The 21,380-nt window shown below is 42.5% G+C and overlaps 2 protein-coding genes across 3 annotated transcripts in view; both read left to right on the forward strand.

Moving 5' to 3' along the window:
- The window catches only part of vax2.L (ventral anterior homeobox 2 L homeolog), a 46,694-nt gene extending 37,173 nt beyond the window's left edge, over positions 1-9,521 (forward strand). The window contains exon 4 of one of the 2 annotated variants that reach the window (XM_018233279.2): positions 7,215-9,521. In XM_018233279.2, coding sequence (XP_018088768.1) covers positions 7,215-7,679 — 465 coding nt within the window. In that variant the 3' untranslated portion in view covers positions 7,680-9,521. 2 annotated transcript variants of the gene reach the window in all.
- Positions 9,522-12,982: 3,461 nt separating this feature from the next.
- The window catches only part of atp6v1b1.L (ATPase H+ transporting V1 subunit B1 L homeolog), a 38,637-nt gene continuing 30,239 nt past the window's right edge, over positions 12,983-21,380 (forward strand). Inside the window, 1 exon segment of the mRNA NM_001096892.1 lies at positions 12,983-13,089. Within this exon segment, the coding sequence (NP_001090361.1) occupies positions 12,999-13,089 (91 nt within the window). The 5' untranslated portion in view covers positions 12,983-12,998.

Below are 21,380 nucleotides of genomic sequence, written 5' to 3' on the forward strand. Positions count from 1 at the left end.
GCCAGCACATATAACAAGAACTCAGGGAACCCGTTCTGCCTCTCTTCATTAGCAAACTTTTGTAGAAAAATTCATAGCACAATCTTTGTCAACTCAGTGTTCCTGGCTGGCGCTGTGTGGCAAAAATCAAACTAAATATAACCCTGGAGGGTGCGAGCGAGTTATTTTGCCTCCATTATTTTCCTTATTGTTGGATCTTAATATTGGGTCCAGGTCCTGCAGCTGGTGGTCCACCTGCTCTTGGCTTTGTGTCCGCCCACTTGGGTACAGCAGAAAATAAAGTAAAATAAAAGAAAGGAACGTGGCCATTGCTGGTAACCCGGGATTAGCTCTTTGCATGAATGGGCCGACTCGTCCCCTCGCAATCACCGGCGCTGCACGGAGGATTTGCATTGTCTGTGTATTGCCACTTTCTGCTCCGTTCTGCCGCCGATCCCTGGGCCTCCTTATTGTTCCTTGTCAAGTGAGGACACGGGGAGCCCACAAACCCTTTAACCAACCAACGCATACAATTTACCATATTGGGTGCAAGAATTCTAATTTTAATGTTTTTTTTTTAATGGAGGGAGGCCAGAATTCTAGAATAGAACTCGCACCCGAAATGGGAAGGCAGGAGGAGGAAAAGGCACACACTGGCACAATAAACGCCACTTGCCTTTTACTCCTACTAAAGTGCACAACAAAAAGTAGGGTTTTTTTTTATTTTTATAAATGTAATAAGCTTTTGTGAATTTGGATTAGGTCCTTCCCTGTAATAAGCTTGACAGCATGTGAAAAAATGCACACAAAGGTCAGCTTGTTATTGCCGCTAAATAATCTTGTGTTTGTTTCTGGACAATGGTGCGGAAGGCAGGGAAGAAAGCAAATATAATAACGGTAATAATTATAATAATATTTGTACAGCGTTGGCAAGGCGCACGCGGCTCCAAAAAAAAAATGCACAGACCCTTCTGTACTATATAAATATACAGCTGCCTGACTATTAGCATGCGAGGTATGTGAACTAGGGATGCCCCGAATCCACTATTCTGGATTTGGCCGAACCCCCTAATCCTTCGCAAAAGATTCGACCAAATACCGAATTGAATGCATATGCAAATTAGGGGTGGGAAGGGGAAAACATTTTTTACTTTCTTGTTTTGTCACAAAAAGTCACACGATTTCCCTCCCTGCCCCTTCGAATTCGCATTCAGTTTGGCGGGCAGAAGGATTCAGGCGAATCTGAATCCTGCTGAAAAAAGGCAGAATCCCGAACCGAATCCTGGATTGGTTTCATCCCTAGCGGGAACGTTAAGGCATTTCATTCATGGACCCAATATTCAAGTACAGTCAAGATGCTTGTCAGAAAAAAACTCTTTATGCAATTAAAGGCACTACGTTTGCCATGGGGCAGTAACCCATAGCAACCAATCGGCAGGTATAATTTACTAGTCTCCTGTTTCAATGCAAGCATCTTATTGGTTACCATGGGTTACTGCTCCTGGGCAAATTTAGGTGATTATGGAATAAACGGCACTCAAGGTCGCCAAACGAGCGGATCTTAACCCGATATGCTCACTAACGGCTGGGCAATATTGGATGAACGATCAGATTACAATACTACGAATGGGCTTCGACGGGTCGCAGGACAGCATCAACTAGCCAATGTGGTCCTGGATCATACCAAAAATCTGCCCGATTTTTGGCATGATATTGATCAGGAGGACCCGTCGGGAGCCCCCACACATGGGCAGATAAGCTGCTGAATCTAAAGGACCAATATCTGCAGCTTTAATCTGTCTGTGTATGGCCACCTTAAAGGGATCCTGTCATCGGAAAACATGTTTTTTTCAAAACGCATCAGTTAATAGTGTTACTCCAGCAGAATTCTGCACTGAAATCCATTTCTCAAAAGAGCAAACAGATTTTTTTATATTCAATTTTGAAATCTGACATGGGGCTAGACATTTTGTCAATTTCCCAGCTGCCCCTGGCCATGTGACTTGTGCCTGCACTTCAGGAGAGAAATGCTTTCTGGCAGGCTGCTGTTTTTCCTTCTCAATGTAACTGAATGTGTCTCAGTGGGACATGGGTTTTTACTAAGTGCTGTTCTTAGATCTACCAGGCAGCTGTTATCTTGTGTTAGGGAGCTGCTATCTGGTTACCTTCCCATTGTTCTTTTGTTTGGCTGCTGGGGGGGGGGGGAAGGGAGGGGGTGATATCACTCCAACTTGCAGTACAGCAGTAAAGAGTGATTGAAGTTTATCAGAGCACAAGTCACATGACTTGGGGCAGCTGGGAAATTGACAAAATGTCTAGCCCCATGTCAGATTTCAAAATTGAATATAAAAAAACCTGTTTGCTCTTTTGAGAAATGGATTTCAGTGCAGAATTCTGCTGGAGCAGCACTATTAACCGATTCATTTTGAAAAAAATGTTTTTTCCCATGACAGTATCCCTTTAAGTTTGCCCAGGGGCAGTAACCCATAGTGAAAGTCAAAGTAAACTTTATTGTCATCTCAGCAGTATAAGAATAGACAGTGAGACGAGACGACGTGGCTCCAGCTGGTACATATCACAAAAAGGCACTTAGAATACACAATAAATATGTAAACATTATGAAATGTGCAATATATTGGCAGAAATTGGCTATAGACATGTGTAAACCTTTAGAATTGTGCAAATAAATGAACAGTTCACAAAGTTAAGTTTCACAGTTCAGGTGTGTCTGGAATGTAGTGGGAGGACAGGCAGTGAGTCGAGGAGTCTGATCGCTTGTGGGAAAAAAGCTTTCGCTTCGGTTACTGCTACTGGGCAAACTTAGTGCCTTTTATTACATATGGAGGTGCCTTCAAGATGGAGTACATAGAGTTGCATGTTGCCATTGACAATGATCCATACTAAAAGAGTTTTTTTAAGACCTGGGTGCAAGGAAGGGAGTTAGTGGGGTGCATTATGGAAAAAAAACCCTTTGCACCTTTATAAATGAGCCCTTGAAGGGGGCAAGTCAGAAGAATGCTATCAATAGGAACAACACCATCTATTTATAACCACTAGGGGCACTGTTGCTTTTCGTGGAGTATTGATGTTTAAATCAGACATTTTTCAGACCAAACCCACTACGTGCTGACCCAGCCGGAAGTTCTATTCTACTTTATCACCCACATCTGACCCAGCTCCCCTCAGATATATGGGTGCGATGAACCACCACAGGGAAGGGGTCGGCACAATTGCATCACCGAAGGGGAAGGCCATGAAGTTTAACTCGCCACCTGCACCAATTGGGGTTCACCTTGGCAAGAACTTGGCTAAACCATTGGTAAATCCCATGCTCCTGTGGGTTTCAGGTCAACTAGCTCATCACTACTGCGGAACATTTTCACCAGTTAAAAAATATTCACCCCAACAGTTAATGCAACAACCTATGGGCCTGTATAGGGGACTGGGCCGCTCACCCCTTTACATTTGCAAAAGGGACACAGGGGTTTAGAAAGGGATTTGCGGCAATGCAGAATATACGTTGATAGGTTGATTAGTTGATTACCTTTAGTTAAATGATAAGCAAAAGAGAGAGCAGATGGTGGGTCCCATCCAGTAGATCTTCTCTGTGCCATGGATATTGCCTTTTTTGTACATTTGAATACGTTAGTCATTATAATCCAGTGTAGCCATCGACACAGATAATGCTATTTCTATCATTTCACATGGGTAATTGAGATATTTCCTATGAAGGGAAGGAAACCTGCTCTAATCTTGTCTTTCCTCTTCACATAGTCAGTTCCATAGCAGACGGGGTCACAACTGACCTGAATACAAGCAGAGCATTATTACATCCAACTTCTAACTGCGATAGGGGCAGCAACAAGCATGAAATAATAATCTTGGTATATATCATGGTTTCTCAGGGGAGCGAAGGGAAGTTTGAGACTCACAATCCATAATGATTGGTTTAGAATTCATTATTCACCTGAATTGACATCATTTGACTTTTCTAAAGAGGGTCTCGGTGACCCACCTTAAACAGCATAGGGCCCTAAATTGAAGTCCTAACAGAAGACTTAGAAGGTTAATATGATTTCATTAGAAATAGCTGGAAGTGATATAAGTCCCTCAAACAGCCATTTAGTTCTTCTGTACTTTCAGCCAAGCATTTAGGGCCTTTCACTGACGCAGCCAATGGTCAAACCGACGGCCTGATTTCAGGCACTCACTGCTAGTTGCACTCTATATCCTAAAGGCACCCACTGCTAGTTGCACTCTATATCATAAAGGCACCCACTGCTAGTTTCACTCTATATCATAAAGGCACCCACTGCTAGTTGTACTCACTGCTAGTGGCACTCTATGTCATAAAGGCACCCACTGCTAGTTTCACTCTATATCCTAAAGGCACCCACTGCTAGTTGCACTCTATATCATAAAGGCACCCACTGCTAGTTTCACTCTATATCATAAAGGTACCCACTGCTAGTTGCATTCTCACTGCTAGTTGCACTCTATATCCTAAAGGCACCCACTGCTAGTTGTACTCACTGCTAGTGGCACTCTATGTCCTAAAGGCACCCACTGCTAGTTGTACTGTATGTCATAAATATATTCACTGCTAGTTGCACTCTATAATATAAAGGCACCCACTGCTAGTTGTACTCTATGTCATAAAGGCACCCACTGCTAGTTGCACTCTATATTATAAAGGCACCCACTGCTAGTTGCACTCTTTATCATAAAGGCACTCACTGCTAGTTGCACTCTATGTCATAAAGGCACTCACTGCTAGTTGTACACTATATCATAAAGGCACCCACTGCTAGTTGCACTCTATATTATAAAGGCACCCACTGCTAGTTGCACTCTATATTATAAAGGCACCCATTGCTAGTTGCACTCTATATTATAAAGGCACCCACTGCTAGTTGCACTCTATGTCCTTAAGGCACTTACTGCTAGTTGCACTCTATATCATAAAGGCACCCACTGCTAGTTGCACTCTATGTCCTTAAGGCACTTACTGCTAGTTGCACTCTATACCATAAAGGCGCCCACTGCTAGTTGCACTCTATGTCCTAAAGGCACCATAGATTGGCCACCTATGTGTATCCCCTCACCTGCCCTTCATGAATGCCACATTTTTTTTCAAGGACTGTTCCCCTTTAAACAAGCCACAGGGGTATATGAAGGAGGTTTCTTCAAATTAACTGAATTTATGCACAGACCCGATTGCCTTCTCAGCACAATCCGACTCCTGTTTGTTTGCGAATGCATGAGAACGCTCGCTTGCGTTTAATAAGTTGCTGCCCGGGCCAGCCTCTGCATTTTAGCCAAATGAATGGCGTGCTTTCTCCAATCACCCAGGGTAAAAGCCAAAAATGAAAACTGTAATTGTCCCCTTTTTTTAAAGCTGCGTAGAAGCGATTTACTTAAACAACAGAGTGGGCTTATAGCGAGAGATTTCTCAGCAGGCCCTCGTGTTTGCTTTTGTGACTGTCACATTCGCTTAGCAGTAAGTGCATTTATTAATATAATGAATGATTTCGTTCAGCCACTTATTCTTTTTAACATGCTGGTTCCCATAGCTCCACTACTTGTCTTTTAATTTGTATTTAGCTGGGAGGACTTGCAAGGCTGCCTTCAGACACGGCCATCTCTTTCTCTAAGGAATAAATTCAATCTGCTATTATTTTTTTTTCCTAGACATTAAAATCCCTGTTAAAGTAAAGAATTATTATGTTGTGCGGTTGTAAATTTGCTGTTAGATCCTTATAAGATTAAGGCGGGTCACTTCCAGTGTATGATAACGTTTTTAACCTACATTGCAAATGATACAACTCAACAAGCAGAAGCAAGGCAAGGCCTTCCCATCACACGTATTCTATTGCTATGGAACATGTTTGCTTAGATGACATTGGATCCTATTGGCTAAAGAAGTCAACGGGTTCCTCTGAAAATGTAAGGGTGTATCTGGTAGGATGGGAAACATAAATAGACTACGGGTCGGGAAGCAAACTTTTCTCTAAAACAAGTGCAAGAAGAGACTCAATGGTGATGTACTTTAAGCTTTAAGGTGGGTCCTTGGTCCGGGGTCTTCCATTTTCCCATTCAGAGTCTGGTGATATCAGCTACAGGCCTTGAGCATGAGGATATTCTTAGGATGTTACTGAAACAAGAATAGGGCAGTGTCCGTTAGGGAAAAGACTAACAGCTTGAGGGACAATGATGATAAATAGAGCTTCATACAGGGGAACATCTATACTCACAACAGGGCTGTAGGTATTTTTTAAGTTGTCATCCAGCTATTGATGCAAGGGTATCTTCAACAGCCAATAATTTGTATCCCTAAATCTCATCTTAGCAAAGTACCCCCAGAAGGTGTGTTTTGTATAGAAGAGGGGCCAGTGGAGAAAAGGTAGGGTGATAGACTTCAAAAAGTGTTAGAAGCCAGGAAATGTGTGTTCCCTACCGTGAGTGACCAATTGGATGTTGAATGAATGGTGAGTAGCTGAGCAGAGTCTGCAGTTGCCTGTATTTTCCAGGGGATCTTTCCAGATAAAGGGGGGTCACAATTGCTATAGGAGCTAGTTATTTATATTCTGTAAGAAAAGGTTTTTCTATGACACAGTCCACTAACCTGGTGTGGTGTTTCTATTCCCCCTTTGAAATAGTAAATAGACACATTGTATCTGGTGCCACCTGTTGAAGATCCATCTCCTCCGGTGGGTGCCATTAGACTACATCAACTATAGCACAGCCTCTCAGGAGGTGTAGGACTGCAAGTTTAACACTCTTGTCTAAGCAGCCTTATAGCTGGAGATAAGTTCCATCATCAAATAAATTCAGTTCTCCTGGTGGATCCAGCTGTATTTCCAAGTTCTTCCCACTTCCAGTCTTTCATAGGATCAAATAAATTAAAGGAACAAACTGGGTATATCAGTCTTCTAGAGAATTTCTTTTTTTTTTTTTTGTCTGTGTGAAGTATGTGGTTACACCCTCTTTCCACCCAAGCAAAAACAGTAGGTCACAGATTGATCACATAAGCAATTGGTTGTACCAAAAGTAAAATGAGAAAGTTAAAATTGTTAGGATGAAGTAGCACAGTCATTTCATATTATAGCTTCTCCAAAACCATATGAAAACATAGGCAACAATTGTGTCATTTGATGTGTATAGCAGTAATTGCAATCATCTTTAAATTGTCCATAATTTAAGTTGTTCTAGTAACAATCTTTTTCCCCATGCAGGTCAAAGTTTGGTTTCAGAACAGAAGAACGAAACAGAAAAAAGATCAGAGTAGGGACTCTGAGAAACGTTCCTCCTCCACTTCCGAATCCTTCGCTACTTGCAATATTTTGCGGTTGTTGGAACAAGGCAGACTTTTGTCAGTCCCAGCACCACCGAATCTGATCTCCTCTAGTCAAAACAACATGGGCACTTCATCGGGAAATGGAACCAACCTGGGGACATCGGGAAGCACTTCACCAATCATCAGTACTACGCCTCCTGGAGCAGGAGCTTTCAGCCTACAAGTTCCATCATTAGCAGCCTCATCTTCTCCAAGGTTACCGACCTCTCTTTGTTTTCCTGGTCCTCTATTGGGAGGTCTGCATGAAATACCCTCAGGGTATGGACTGGGGAGCTCTGCTTTTGAGCCTTACACACGCCTGGATAGGAAAGACACTGCTTCAAGCAAGAAGTCAACTTCTTAAACACATGACTGAATGGAAGGTGTCTGTCTAAATCTGATGTGTTGGCTTCCTGGTAACAAAACACTCAGTGACTGGTGGGAATTATCAAAGACTTTACCAAAATGTGTCTAGTGGTGTGTGTGTGTGTGTGTTTGTTTCACGGTTGTAACAAAGTCTGATATATATGGAGGTTCATTACTGGGCATAAAGGGGTTCTTGAGGCACATCCAGGAAGCACAAATATATAATTTATAGCCAAGTGACCCTTAAAGGGAATCTATCATTAAAGACATTTTATAATCTTATTTCCATCTAAGCACGGCCTTACAGTTTTTGTTTGTTTGACATCCTAGTAACAGTTTTTATTATTATTATTTTTGCTAATATTATCCCTTCCCTGTTGTCTACTGCTGAATTATAGACGTTGTGGTCCACAACTGTTACATCACTAACATCTCCTTATACAGATGTTAGAAAGTTCTAGAAGGATTTTGACCTTAAATTATGCCTCTGCAAGTCCATATTTCAGTTTTATTATGTTTGGGGAAAAACATGATAGATTCCCTTTAATCATTCATACACCATTGGTAATCAATGTCATTATAGTTAAGGGACCATTATTACAAGGCAGGGTATGGTAAAAAAAATGAAAATGCATTATTTATTTCAGACGTATACAGCTTGCCAAATGTGGGGGGCAGGGCAATGGAATAAAGGGGCAATTCACTTTTCAAAATTATATTTGAGTTTGATGTGGTACAGCTGGATAGTTCACAAATAATGTTCATTTATATGTTTTTGTTTTTTCTAGTTACCTTTAACCATTTCTTCTGCAACTCTACAGTCTGGCATCTAGTTGGTGGGCACTTGAAGTCTATAGCAACTGGGCAGTGGTTTGAATACCAGACTGGCAGATGACCACCTAGTGGTGGCCTTGGTGGTCTCCTCTATGGTATAATGTCCATAATTCCATTATTATACAAACCCAAGAGGCATACCAGTAGGCCTCAAAGGTCAAGTTCTCTGGTGGGCTTTAGAAGGTCCAGTCTAACACTGAACTTGCTAAAATACTATAATAATATTTAAGGTTTTCCCTTTCAACACAACCACCAGATAACAGGGTAGTCACTTCACTCAACTCAACTCAACCTGACTTGGGGAAAACATGGGAATAGTGTTGGTCTCCAAAAAATCTTAAATATCCCCCTGGTCTTAAACTAAACCACCACACAAGCCTCAGATACACTGCAGTCATGTACCAATTATTGAATTCACACTTATCTGTGTGTAACATTAATGTAGCATTCCTTGGATTACTGTCTTGAGTTTTTCTAGAATAATTTAGCCAAGAGACGGCTCAATCTGGGCTTCTGCTCAATATTTAGTGCAGGACAATGCATTTGATTGCCAAGGTCATTGTAATAACTACACGGATGCACTAGCCTGGTGACTGGACCCCTTGTACGTTGGAAAATGTTTTTTTTTCTGTTGTAAAGTTCTTGCAATGTTATGATGATGAATAGTCTATTGGAATCAAATATATACAGATTTACTTTACTAATAATATTTTCTTACACTAGTGTTTGTGACGTGTGCCGCTCAGTCAGTGGTATAAGCCGAGAAAATTCTTGACCTGAAGAGCTTTCAGACTAGCTTTTAATATTGGGGGGTGGGGTGCAATGATATGATGTAAGTTGACTCAAGAACCTGCGGGAACAATGAAATATGTGGTCAGTTGATTCCTTGACAAGCGTTGGGATCCAGAAGACCAAGGAGTCGATACTGGTCAACGAGCGTTCTACTATGTATGTTGTTTGACAAAAAAATCCACCGCACAAGTAAATGTCTTAAATTTTCAACTGATGGGCATCTATCTCTCGACCTTTTATTTGCACCAACACACAAATACAACAAACATGGGATTTACGTGATTGTGTTTATAGCAAAACTGGCTTCCAACAAGAAGAAGCCGTTTCTCAAATTCCTGCAAAACAACAGGTTCTCCGCTCTAACCCATTATAAATCATATTTATTATGAAACTCCGTAACTGGTATCGAGAGTCGTCTGCGCTAGAGGGTTGATCTGTCCATCATTTTGGTCATTTTACCGGAAAAAAACGTGATTTTTTTCATATTTTAAATTATTGGGTGTTTTTACTGGAACCAATTATTGTTCAGCGTAAAGGACTCCCCTAAGTCATTAATTTTTGCATGTAATTGTGCATCAGGGCTAAAAAATTCAGATAGGTGCACTAACAATTTTTTTTTAAAATGATCATATTTATTTGCCTTGATAAATATTTCAGTTTGTTAACACTGCCCCTAAAGAGAGAAGAACAGTCACACTTGTCTCGAATTGCAAAAAATATTCTATCTTAAACTTTGTGAAAGATTTGGCCGAATACCTTACTGAATCGGAACCCTGATTTGTAAGTGTAATGTAGAGAAAATAGGGGGAGAAAATTGATCCGCATCCAGTTAAAATATTTTTGACTCCCTTGTTTGTGTGACAAAAAGTCATGTGATTTTTAAGGATTTGGATTCGGTTCCACCAGGCACTTGGATTTGGCTGAATCCTGCTGAAAAAGGCAGAATCTTGACAGAATCTCAAACTGAATTCTGGATTTAGTGTAACCCTAATGAAAATAAAAAAATTGGCAGATTTGTACAGCATGCTGAATAATGCATCCCAATTTTTTTCCCCAAATTTAATAATTCCTGATGTTTTTTAACAAGTAGTAATGATGGAAAAAAATCAAGCATATTAAACAATTCGTGTCGATACATTTTTTAAGATAAAAAATATTTTCATGACATTTTTGGAAATGCCTCCTAAAATTAGGGATATAATTCTCCCATATAATAATAGGAGAAAAAAAAGAATGAAGCAAAAATGTGTAAAGAATTTATTGGAAATAAAATCATTTTTAATCGTTTTTACAAGTAACAAAAGTATGATGATCTGCTAAGTAGGGCCCACGATGTTCAGAAGAATTTTAGTGAATACTCAGCAGATTTGCAGGTCCCTTTATTGTCTCATGAAACATTTAATAGAGAAACCTTCCCACATGTCACTGAGGCCTTTCCAGCAGAATGGTAAATTCTATGTTTTATTTATGGTTTTTGTGCTGACAGGATAGTCAGTGATTTGTTCCTCGGATTTTGCAACATATAAAATATACCTTCACTCCAATTGGGTATAATAATGAGACATTTGGGGGGGTGGAAGACTCAGTATTTCAGGAAAATTAGATCCTCTGTACAGTACAATCAATGTGCATAAAGGGGGATTTCCATTAGGCAGTTTTTTGGGGCATATAGTTTGAAGGGGACCCGGCATTGGAGAAATGGTGGATGTGGTGGGTGCTGCCCAGGGCCATATCAAAGGTTTTTTTCCACTACATATCCATATTGTTTAAGGGACTATAAATACTGAACAACAGTGGTACAGGTTCAATTAAAACAGTCTTTAGTCACAAAAAGGACTAATAACAGCCAGTGGAATAACTTGCCAAGCCCAAGGTGTGGGTCCTTACCCCTGACCCACCGGCAGCTGCAGTTTCCGTGCTCTACTAAGCAGTAAGAATCCCTTAAAGCAGTAGTTTTTAGGCTTTTGGCTCAAGCCTTTAGTTTTAGGCCCATTTTTTTGTCCAGTACCCCCTCTATAACAAGGGAACAGATGCATAAATCAGTTCATTATTATCTATCCAACAATAGTTACAAGAATTCCAATGTAAGTAAACGAGTGCTCATCCCTAATTTCATCCTAACCATATTGGTGTTGATAGGGTATCTAGATGAGCTCATCTTAAATGGCCTTCAAGCCCAAACTAAAGACTATGGGTTAGACACAGAATTATCAATGCTTGGTTCAGTGGTTCCCGGGCCTTTTGTACACCCAACAGTTGGTTTGAAATTGCCTTCTCAGGCCATGAATGCCAGCCTTCCAATCTGCACAGTCATTGAATGTATCTCCACTGAAGAAGACTCTCCATTTGACCAGAAAATTCCATCTTATGTCCTAACAAAATCCCCAAATGGGTATAACGCCATCCACAGTGATTCCAAACATGTTACAGATTGCCCACCATGTCCATAAAAGTGAAATAGATATTCCATGGTGTCTTCAGGTACCCTAAAATGGGAATTGTATGGCCTACAACAGTGGTCCCCAACCGATAGCTCGTGAGTAACATGTTGCTCTCCAACCCCTTGGATGTTGCTTCCAGTAGCCTCAAAGCAGGTGCTTATTTTTGAATTCCGGGCTTCCCGACAAGTTTTTGTTGTATAAAAACTAGGTGCACTGTCAAACAGAGCCTCAATGCAGGTTGACAATCCACATACAGGCTATCAAATGGCCAATCACAGCACTTAATTGGCCCCCCAAGAAAATTGTTCATGCTAGTGTTGCTCCCCAACTCCTTTTACATCTGAATGTTGCTCACGGGTTCAAAAGATTGGGGATCTCTGGCCTACAACATCACCACCTGGTTCCTGGTGTTCCCCAAAAATAATTGTAAGAACTATTTCCCATGAGTGTTTCCCTGTCTTGTGGCTGTGGAACAGCATCAGCCATAAGGAGACTGGCACAGTAGTTTTGGTGACTTTTTCTACCAGCTGTTGGCCAAGGTAAGAGAGAAGCCCCCATGTCCATAAGGAAAGCGCAAACTGATTGTTTTTAGAAGATACCAAACCTGTTCTCTATCTTTCATCTAAAGCACACAGTAAAAAGGAGTTTGAGCAGAAATGTTTTGGGTATAAACAAGCCGGAATAAGTCAATGGCCTCAGGAGACACACCAACAAACAACACTATTGTGCCACTGATGTGCTAGATTGCAATGGAATGCTTGGCATCACTTAAAGCAGAAATATAGGTATCTACTGAAATAAACACTGACAGTTAGTAAAACTTTCCCTTGGACTTGCTGATATCGTTTCTGGTACATATCTGTCACATATGAGTGTCCCTAGCACCCAAGGAACCTTTCCATTAGGCTTCATAGTGCTGGGGGTGAGGCCCAGCTAAAGAGTAAATATATATATATAAAGAGAGATCCCAGAGGGGCCCGAAAGGGTTAATGCCCCAGGGGCAGGAGCAGTAAATGTACACTTGGTAGATATAAGAAGCCGTTTACAGTAAATAAGAGAATGGTGCCAGCAGGTAGCACAGCCTGAGAGGTGGGTTCAGTCTGGAAATAACTTTCCCTGGTCAGGACAAATCTGCCTGAATCTGCAGAGGGAACCCTGACAAACAATGTGACCCGCCTCACGCCCGGCTATAAAATCCAAGGATCCTGGAGTCGCTGCCAGAGGACGCAGCTATGGCTACCAAAGTGGCAATGAGGGTGGAGGGGCACCAGGCAAATATGGCGGCAGCGAAGGAGCACATGCTGGCAGTGACCAGGAACTACATCTCCCACCCCAGGCTCAGTGAGTACCAACACTTCCACCAGCACCAGGGTCTTTATATGCCAACCACAAAATCCAAATCTGTATGCTGCGACTGAAAGGGTGTATTATTTTGTAATATATATATATATAATGATATGGCTTAGCAGAACTTCAGGATATATTTTATATATATATATATTTATGTGCTTGATTTATTACACACAGGCCACTTCTCACGTGCATTTCCAGCCATAGTTCAACAGGAATCCAGAAGCCTCTTCTCTTCAGAACACAAAATAAATACAAAAGGATAGATGTCTATTGAGAAATACACATTATATCCAGCATCTAGATTTAAATATATGGGCGGCTGCCATCAGGCCCAGACTGGCAATCTGTGGATTCTGGAAAAATGCCAGAGGGGCTGCTGTGAGTTGTTCTAAACAGTCACCATTTATTGGGCTGATGGGGGGGGGGGCTGTTTGGACCTCTGTGTACTTGAAATGCCAGGGCCTATTGTGCATCCCAGTCTGTGTGCCCAGAACATTCCTTCTCTGTATATTTGTATTTATACATATGGGAGGAGGTGCCATATTGATTCCCTTAGACAGTACAGTATGAGGGTATAGCTTATTGTGTGCCCAGAACATTCCTTCTCTGTATATTTGTATTTATACATATGGGAGGAGGAGGTGCCATATTGATTCCCTTAGACAGTACAGTATGAGGGTATAGCTTATTGTGTGCCCAGAACATTCCTTCTCTGTATATTTGTATTTATACATATGGGAGGAGGAGGTGCCATATTGATTCCCTTAGACAGTACAGTATGAAGGTATAGCTTATTGTGTGCCCAGAACATTCCTTCTCTGTATATTTGTATTTATACATATGGGAGGAGGAGGTGCCATATTGATTCCCTTAGACAGTACAGTATGAGGGTATAGCTTATTGTGTGCCCAGAACATTCCTTCTCTGTATATTTGTATTTATACATATGGGAGGAGGAGGTGCCATATTGATTCCCTTAGACAGTACAGTATGAGGGTATAGCTTATTGTGTGCCCAGAACATTCCTTCTCTGTATATTTGTATTTATACAAATGGGAGGAGGAGGTGCCATATTGATTCCCTTAGACAGTACAGTATGAGGGTATAGCTTATTGTGTGCCCAGAACATTCCTTCTCTGTATATTTGTATTTATACATATGGGAGGAGGTGCCATATTGATTCCCTTAGACCAGTGGTCCCCAACTAGTAGCTCATGAGCAACATGTTGCTCTCCAACCCCTTGGCTGTTGCTTCCAGTGGCCTCAAAGCAGGTGCTTATTTTTGAATTCCAGGCTTGGAGGCAAGTTTTGGTTGTATAAAAACCAGGTGCACTGCCAAACAGAGTCTCAATGTAGGTTAATAATCCACATAGGGGCTACTAAATGGCCAATCACAGCACTTATTTGGCACCCCAAGAACAATTTTTCATGCTAGTGTTGCTCCCAACTCCTTTTACTTCTGAATGTTGCTCACTCGTTCAAAAGGTTGGGGATCCCTGCCTTAGACAGTACAGTATGAGGGTATAGCTTATTGTGTGCCCAGAACATTCCTTCTCTGTATATTTGTATTTCTACATATGGGAGGAGGTGCCATATTGATTTCCTTAGACAGTACAGTATGAGGGTATAGCTTATTGTGTGCCCAGAACATTCCTTCTCTGTATATTTGTATTTATACATATGGGAGGAGGAGGTGCCATATTGATTCCCTTAGACAGTACAGTATGAGGGTATAGCTTATTGTGTGCCCAGAACATTCCTTCTCTGTATATTTGTATTTATACATATGGGAGGAGGTGCCATATTGATTCCCTTAGACAGTACAGTATGAGGGTATAGCTTATTGTGTGCCCAGAACATTCCTTCTCTGTATATTTGTATTTATACATATGGGAGGAGGAGGTGCCATATTGATTCCCTTAGACAGTACAGTATGAGGGTATAGCTTATTGTGTGCCCAGAACATTCCTTCTCTGTATATTTGTATTTATACATACAGGTGGGAGCTGCCATATTGTTTAACTATATAGTATACAGGATAGTATTTTGGAGAAATAATTATGAAAATTCTTTAAACGTATTGTCTTCTTCTGACTGTCTGTCCCTGCCCAACATGATTACCCCAGAGCTAGGCCTGAACCTTCAGCAGTGTCCCTGCGCCCTTGGGCAGCCCAAAATAAGGTGTGTGTGTTGCTCAATGAGTGTTTGTATTTGGTTCATCCGTGTTGCAATCAATCACTTCCCCCCTTGAAAAGATCCCAGTGAAAGTGTAAACATGTCCCACAATCACCTCCTGCTTCTCCTTATTGACTGTAAACTCCCAGAGAGCCTCTGCCCAGTGCCCAATGCTCTTCTGCCGACCTCCCTGTTGTCACTGTAAAGAAAAGTCTGTGTATGTATCAACCGAGCCTTGTTCTGGGACTGCCCAAAAGTCTGATCCCCTATAAGTTATGAAACTTTGGGGCAGATTTACTAAGCTCGAGTGAATAGTTTTGAAGTAATTTTTTGGGTACGTCGACCATCGAATTAATCAAATTCGATCGAATTCGGTCGATTCGAAGTAAAAATCGTTCGACCAGTAGATCATTCGATAATCGAAGTACTGTCTCTTTATAAAAAACTTCGACTTCATACTTCCCAAATTAAAGCTACCGAAGTCCAATGGGGACCTTCCACAGCACTTTTCTAAGTTTTTTAAAAATCCTTCGATCGATCGCTTAAAATCGTTCTAATCGTTCGATTCGAACGATTTTATCATTCGATCGAACGATTTTTATTCGATCGATATTCGAATTCGAAGGATTTTACTTCGAGGGTCGAATTCGAGGGTTTTTTAACCCTCGAAATTCGACCCTTGATAAATCTGCCCCCTATTATGTGTGTGGGTATTGCATTAAATCAGGAGTGCCCATACTGAAGTTGTCCCATTATTGTTAGTATTCTGTTCCATGGAAAATATTAATTAAATACTGATTTATAGAAAAATGTGTATTGTTATATTTAACAAATAAATATTTTTTAATAACCCTAACACATAGGGGCATATTTATCAAGGGTCGAATTTCGAATTGAAAAAACATCGAAATTTGAATTCAAAAAGACCAACCGAAGTCAAAGTTTTTTTTTTGGTCGAATAGGTCCATATTTGGCCGAATTCGAATCTTATGAATCGAAGGAATAGCGCATTCGATCGAATTCGATTAGAAGTTTTTTGATTTTTCAAAGTCCACCAATTGACTTCAAATGGGTTCTAGGAGGTCCCCCATAGCAATTCAGCAGGTTTTAGATGGCAAATGGTCTAATTTTTGCATTTTTTTCAAATTCGAATCCAATTTGGACTATTCCCTTGAAATTCGAATTTTTTTATTTGAAAATTCACCTCGACCTTTGATAAATCTGACCTATAAATATGTGAAAGAAAAGAATAAAACGGGAGGGTGATTTAGACAAGTTGTTTGTTGACAGTGTCTTGAGATCGACTGATCACCAGCTAAAGGTCTACTGGTAGATCCCAATCTTCCTTTTAGGCACCCCTGCATGAAATCATGAAACAAGAGGCAGCCCAAGAAGTTCTGACACTTGGACTTCATGTGGCAGCTGGGGGTCTTCTTGGTAGATAAAATAGAGCAGGAGCATTCATCAGCCTCTTGGGATACACCCAGGTAGGAAGGAGACAGGGGTGTAACTACAGAGGAAGCAGACCCTGTGGCTGCAGGGGGTCCAGGTGGTATAGGGGCCCCATGAGGCCCTAATTCGTATACAATTACAATAAATATGGTACAACAGGTCAACCTCTGGACATTTTTGGGGCCTGAAGAAAATATTAGCTGTGGGGCCCAGTAATATCTAGTTATTCCACTGGAAAGAGGTTATAGGACATGGGGCAGGTGGGCCCCAGTGTGAATTAGACTGTTCAGGGATCCAGTAATTGACACCTGTCTATACCCGGACCCAGACCCCCAACACTTCCTCCATGGACTCCTTGACCCAGCTGCAACCCTCCTCCACCCGAGATCAGGGAGCACACAGATGGGGGGCAGCAGGTCTGGCCCGACTGGATTTTTTCCCAGCGTCCCGCCTGCCCAATCAAACGCTGCGTGACCAGCAGAAGGGAGTGTTTGATGCCCTTGAGGTGCTGTTGCAGAATTAGATATTTTTGCTGCCTAGAAAGTGCCCCACTAGGGCAGTAGTAGGGGGTGAGTATCCATTGTGTATGAAGGTAAGGTTGCCACGCTATATAAAGTCACTGGCCAGAAAGCAAAGCCCCTGCTCAGGATTCTAATCTGCAAAACTGGCAAATTGTATTTGAGTTCCTTTTGACTCATTCTCCACTCAGTCCCCTGGCACCCCCTGGGCACGGCTGGCACCAAGAGCGCTTGTACAATTCTCACACATCGGATGCTCGGCCTGATGATGCAATTGGCTTTATGGCAACGAGGAGGGAGTAGGATATTTGGGTCATGGGCCACACACTGTTCCCAGGTAGTGATATGGTTGATGTCACATTAGGAAGGGGCAACACAATGCATGTATTGTAAAGGACGAAAATGGGCATTTCTTGACCTAAACTGGATTGACATGTGTAGCGCAAAATGCGTCAGGAGTAGTTGGCTAGAGAGTAGTCTACATTGTAATTGTATTGTTTTATAAAGGAGCCAATGGCATGATCGGCATAGCTTGAGCTGGTTTGGGTTTGTCTTACTTGCTTGGTCTGTAGGGGGCACCGGCATGATCGTTCCCACACTGGGGCTCATTCACTAAGGGCGGGCAAGTGGCAGAGGGAACAAATTGTTCCATCAGACTGTTAGTTTTACAGCCAGTGAATGGGTGCACTCTATACAGAGCAATGGGGACAAAGAGAGGGAGTAAAGAACAAGGGAGGTTTTTAGGTTACCCCCCCCCCAATCATTTCTGAGATGGGCCCAAATCCTCAATCACACGTCTCATTCATTAACGGGCTCGGGGGTAGCTATTTAAGCAGCACACCATCTGGTCATTAACTGTTTGGAAAGCCTTGTGCACTGGTCATTTGTGCTTAATTAGAGCTGCGACAATAATGACCGTGTTTGTCCTTACTCTGCGCCGCAACATGGAAACGACAATTGCTCTTTCCCTGTACAACCCATTCAACTGCTTGTGCCTTATACGCCTGTCCCAAATGACTTCTAACAGGTCTCCGGCCAATGGGAATCCAGCCAAATCCGCCCGGACTCCCCTGTTAAAGGGCAAATATACATCTGCCTATGCATTAGGGTTTAATCAGCTGAATAATATAAGCGGCCTGCCATTGGCCCACACCTGTGTTACTGACTGATCTCCTGTGTTACTGACTGATCCCCCGTGTTACTGACTGATCTCCTGTGTTACTGACTGATCCCCTGTGTTACTGACTGATCCCCTGTGTTACTGACTGATCTCCTGTGTTACTGACTGATCTCCCGTGTTACTGACTGATCCCCCGTGTTACTGACTGATCTCCTGTGTTACTGACTGATCCCCTGTGTTACTGACTGATCCCCTGTGTTACTGACTGATCTCCTGTGTTACTGACTGATCTCCTGTGTTACTGACTGATCTCCTGTGTTACTGACTGATCCCCTGTGTTACTGACTGATCTCCTGTGTTACTGACTGATCTCCTGTGTTACTGACTGATCCCCTGTGTTACTGACTGATCTCCTGTGTTACTGACTGATCTCCTGTGTTACTGACTGATCTCCTGTGTTACTGACTGATCTCCTGTGTTACTGACTGATCTCCTGTGTTACTGACTGATCTCCTGTGTTACTGACTGATCTCCTGTGTTACTGACTGATCCCCTGTGTTACTGACTGATCTCCTGTGTTACTGACTGATCCCCTGTGTTACTAACTGATCCCCTGTGTTACTGACTGATCCCCAGTGTTGTTACTAACTGATCCCCTGTGTTACTGACTGATCTCCCTGTGTTACTGACTGATCCCCCATGTTACTGACTGATCTCCTGTGTTACTGACTGATCCCCTGTGTTACTGACTGATCTCCTGTGTTACTGACTGATCCCCTGTGTTACTGACTGATCTCCTGTGTTACTAACTGATCCCCTGTGTTACTGACTGATCCTGTGTTACTGACTGATCCCCTGTGTTACTGACTGATCCCCTGTGTTACTGACTGATCTCCTGTGTTACTGACTGATCTCCTGTGTTACTGACTGATCTCCTGTGTTACTGACTGATCTCCTGTGTTACTGACTGATCCCCTGTGTTACTGACTGATCCCCTGTGTTACTAACTGATCCCCTTGTTACTGACTGATCCCCTGTGTTACTAACTGATCCCCTGTGTTACTGACTGATCTCCTGTGTTACTGACTGATCCCGTGTTACTGACTGATCTCCTGTGTTACTAACTGATCCCCCTGTGTTACTGACTGATCTCCTGTGTTACTGACTGATCCTCTGTGTTACTGACTGATCTCCTGTATTACTGACTGATCTCCTGTGTTACTGACTGATCCCGTGTTACTGACTGATCCCCTGTGTTACTGACTGATCTCCTGTGTTACTGACTGATCTCCTGTGATACTAACTGATCCCCTGTGTTACTGACTGATCCCCTGTGTTACTGACTGATCCCCTGTGTTACTGACTGATCTCCTGTGTTACTGACTGATCCCCTGTGTTACTGACTGATCCCCTGTGTTACTGACTGATCCCCTGTGTTACTGACTGATCTCCTGTGTTACTGACTGATCTCCTGTGTTACTGACTGATCCCTGTGTTACTGACTGATCTCCTGGTTACTGACTGATCCCTGTGTTACTGACTGATCTCCTGTGTTACGAACTGATCCCCTGTGTTACTGACTGATCCCTGTGTTACTGACTGATCCCCTGTGTTACTGACTGATCCCTGTGTTACTGACTGATCTCCTGTGTTACTGACTGATCCCTGTGTTACTGACTGATATTTCCTGTGTTACTGACTGATCCCCTGTGTTACTGACTGATCCCCTGTGTTACTGACTGATCTCCTGTGATACTAACTGATCCCCTGTGTTACTGACTGATCCCCTTGTTACTAAACTGATCCTCCTGTGTTACTACTATCCCTTGTTACTGATCCTGTGTTACTGACTGATCCCCTGTGTTACTGACTGATCTCCTGTGTTACTGACTGATCTCCTGTGTTTTACTGACTTTGATCTCCTGTGTTACTGACTGATCCCCTGTGTTACTGACTGATCCCTGTGTTTACTGACTGATCCCCTGTGTTACTGACTGATCCCTGTGTTACTGACTGATCTCCTGTGTTACTGACTGATCCCCTGTGTTACTGACTATCCCTGTGTTACTGACTGATCTCCTGTGTTACTGACTGATCCCCTGTGTTACTGACTGATCCCCTGTGTTACTGACTGATCCCCTGTGTTCCCTTACCCTTGTACCCCTGTGTTATGACTGATCTCCTGTTTACTGACTGACTCCCTGTGTTACTGACTGATCCCCTGTGTTACTGACTGATCCCTGTGTTACTGACTGATCCCTGTGTTACTGACTGACCCCTGTGTTACTGACCTTGACTACGATCTCCTGTGTTACTGACTGATCCCCTGTGTTACTGACTGATCCCCTTGTACTGACTGATCCCCTGTGTTACTGATGATCCCTTGTTACTGACTGATCCCGTGTTACTGACTGATCTCCTGTGTTACTGACTGATCCCCTGTGTTACTGACTGATCCCCTGTGTTACTGACTGATCCCCTGTGTTACTGACCGATCCCCTGTGTTACTGACCGATCCCCTGTGTTACTAACTGATCCCCTGTGTTACTGACTGATCTCCTGTGTTACTGACTGATCCCGTGTTACTGACTGATCTCCTGTGTTACTGACTGATCCCCTGTGTTACTAACTGATCCCCTGTGTTACTGACTGATCTCCTGTGTTACTGACTGATCCCGTGTTACTGACTGATCTCCTGTGTTACTGACTGATCTCCTGTGTTACTGACTGATCCCCTGTGTTACTGACTGATCCCCTGTGTTACTGACTGATCCCCTGTGTTACTGACTGATCCCGTGTGTTACTGACTGATCCCCTGTGTTACTGACTGATCTCCTGTGTTACTGACTGATCCTGTGTTACTGACTGATCCCCTGTGTTACTGACTGATCCCCTGTGTTACTGACTGATCTCCTGTGTTACTGACTGATCCTGTGTTACTGACTGATCCCCTGTGTTACTGACTGATCTCCTGTGTTACTGACTGATCCCCTGTGTTACTGACCGATCTCCTG

The sequence above is a fragment of the Xenopus laevis genome, chromosome 1L (genome assembly GCF_017654675.1).
Source record: "Xenopus laevis strain J_2021 chromosome 1L, Xenopus_laevis_v10.1, whole genome shotgun sequence".
Classification (NCBI taxonomy): domain Eukaryota; kingdom Metazoa; phylum Chordata; class Amphibia; order Anura; family Pipidae; genus Xenopus; species Xenopus laevis.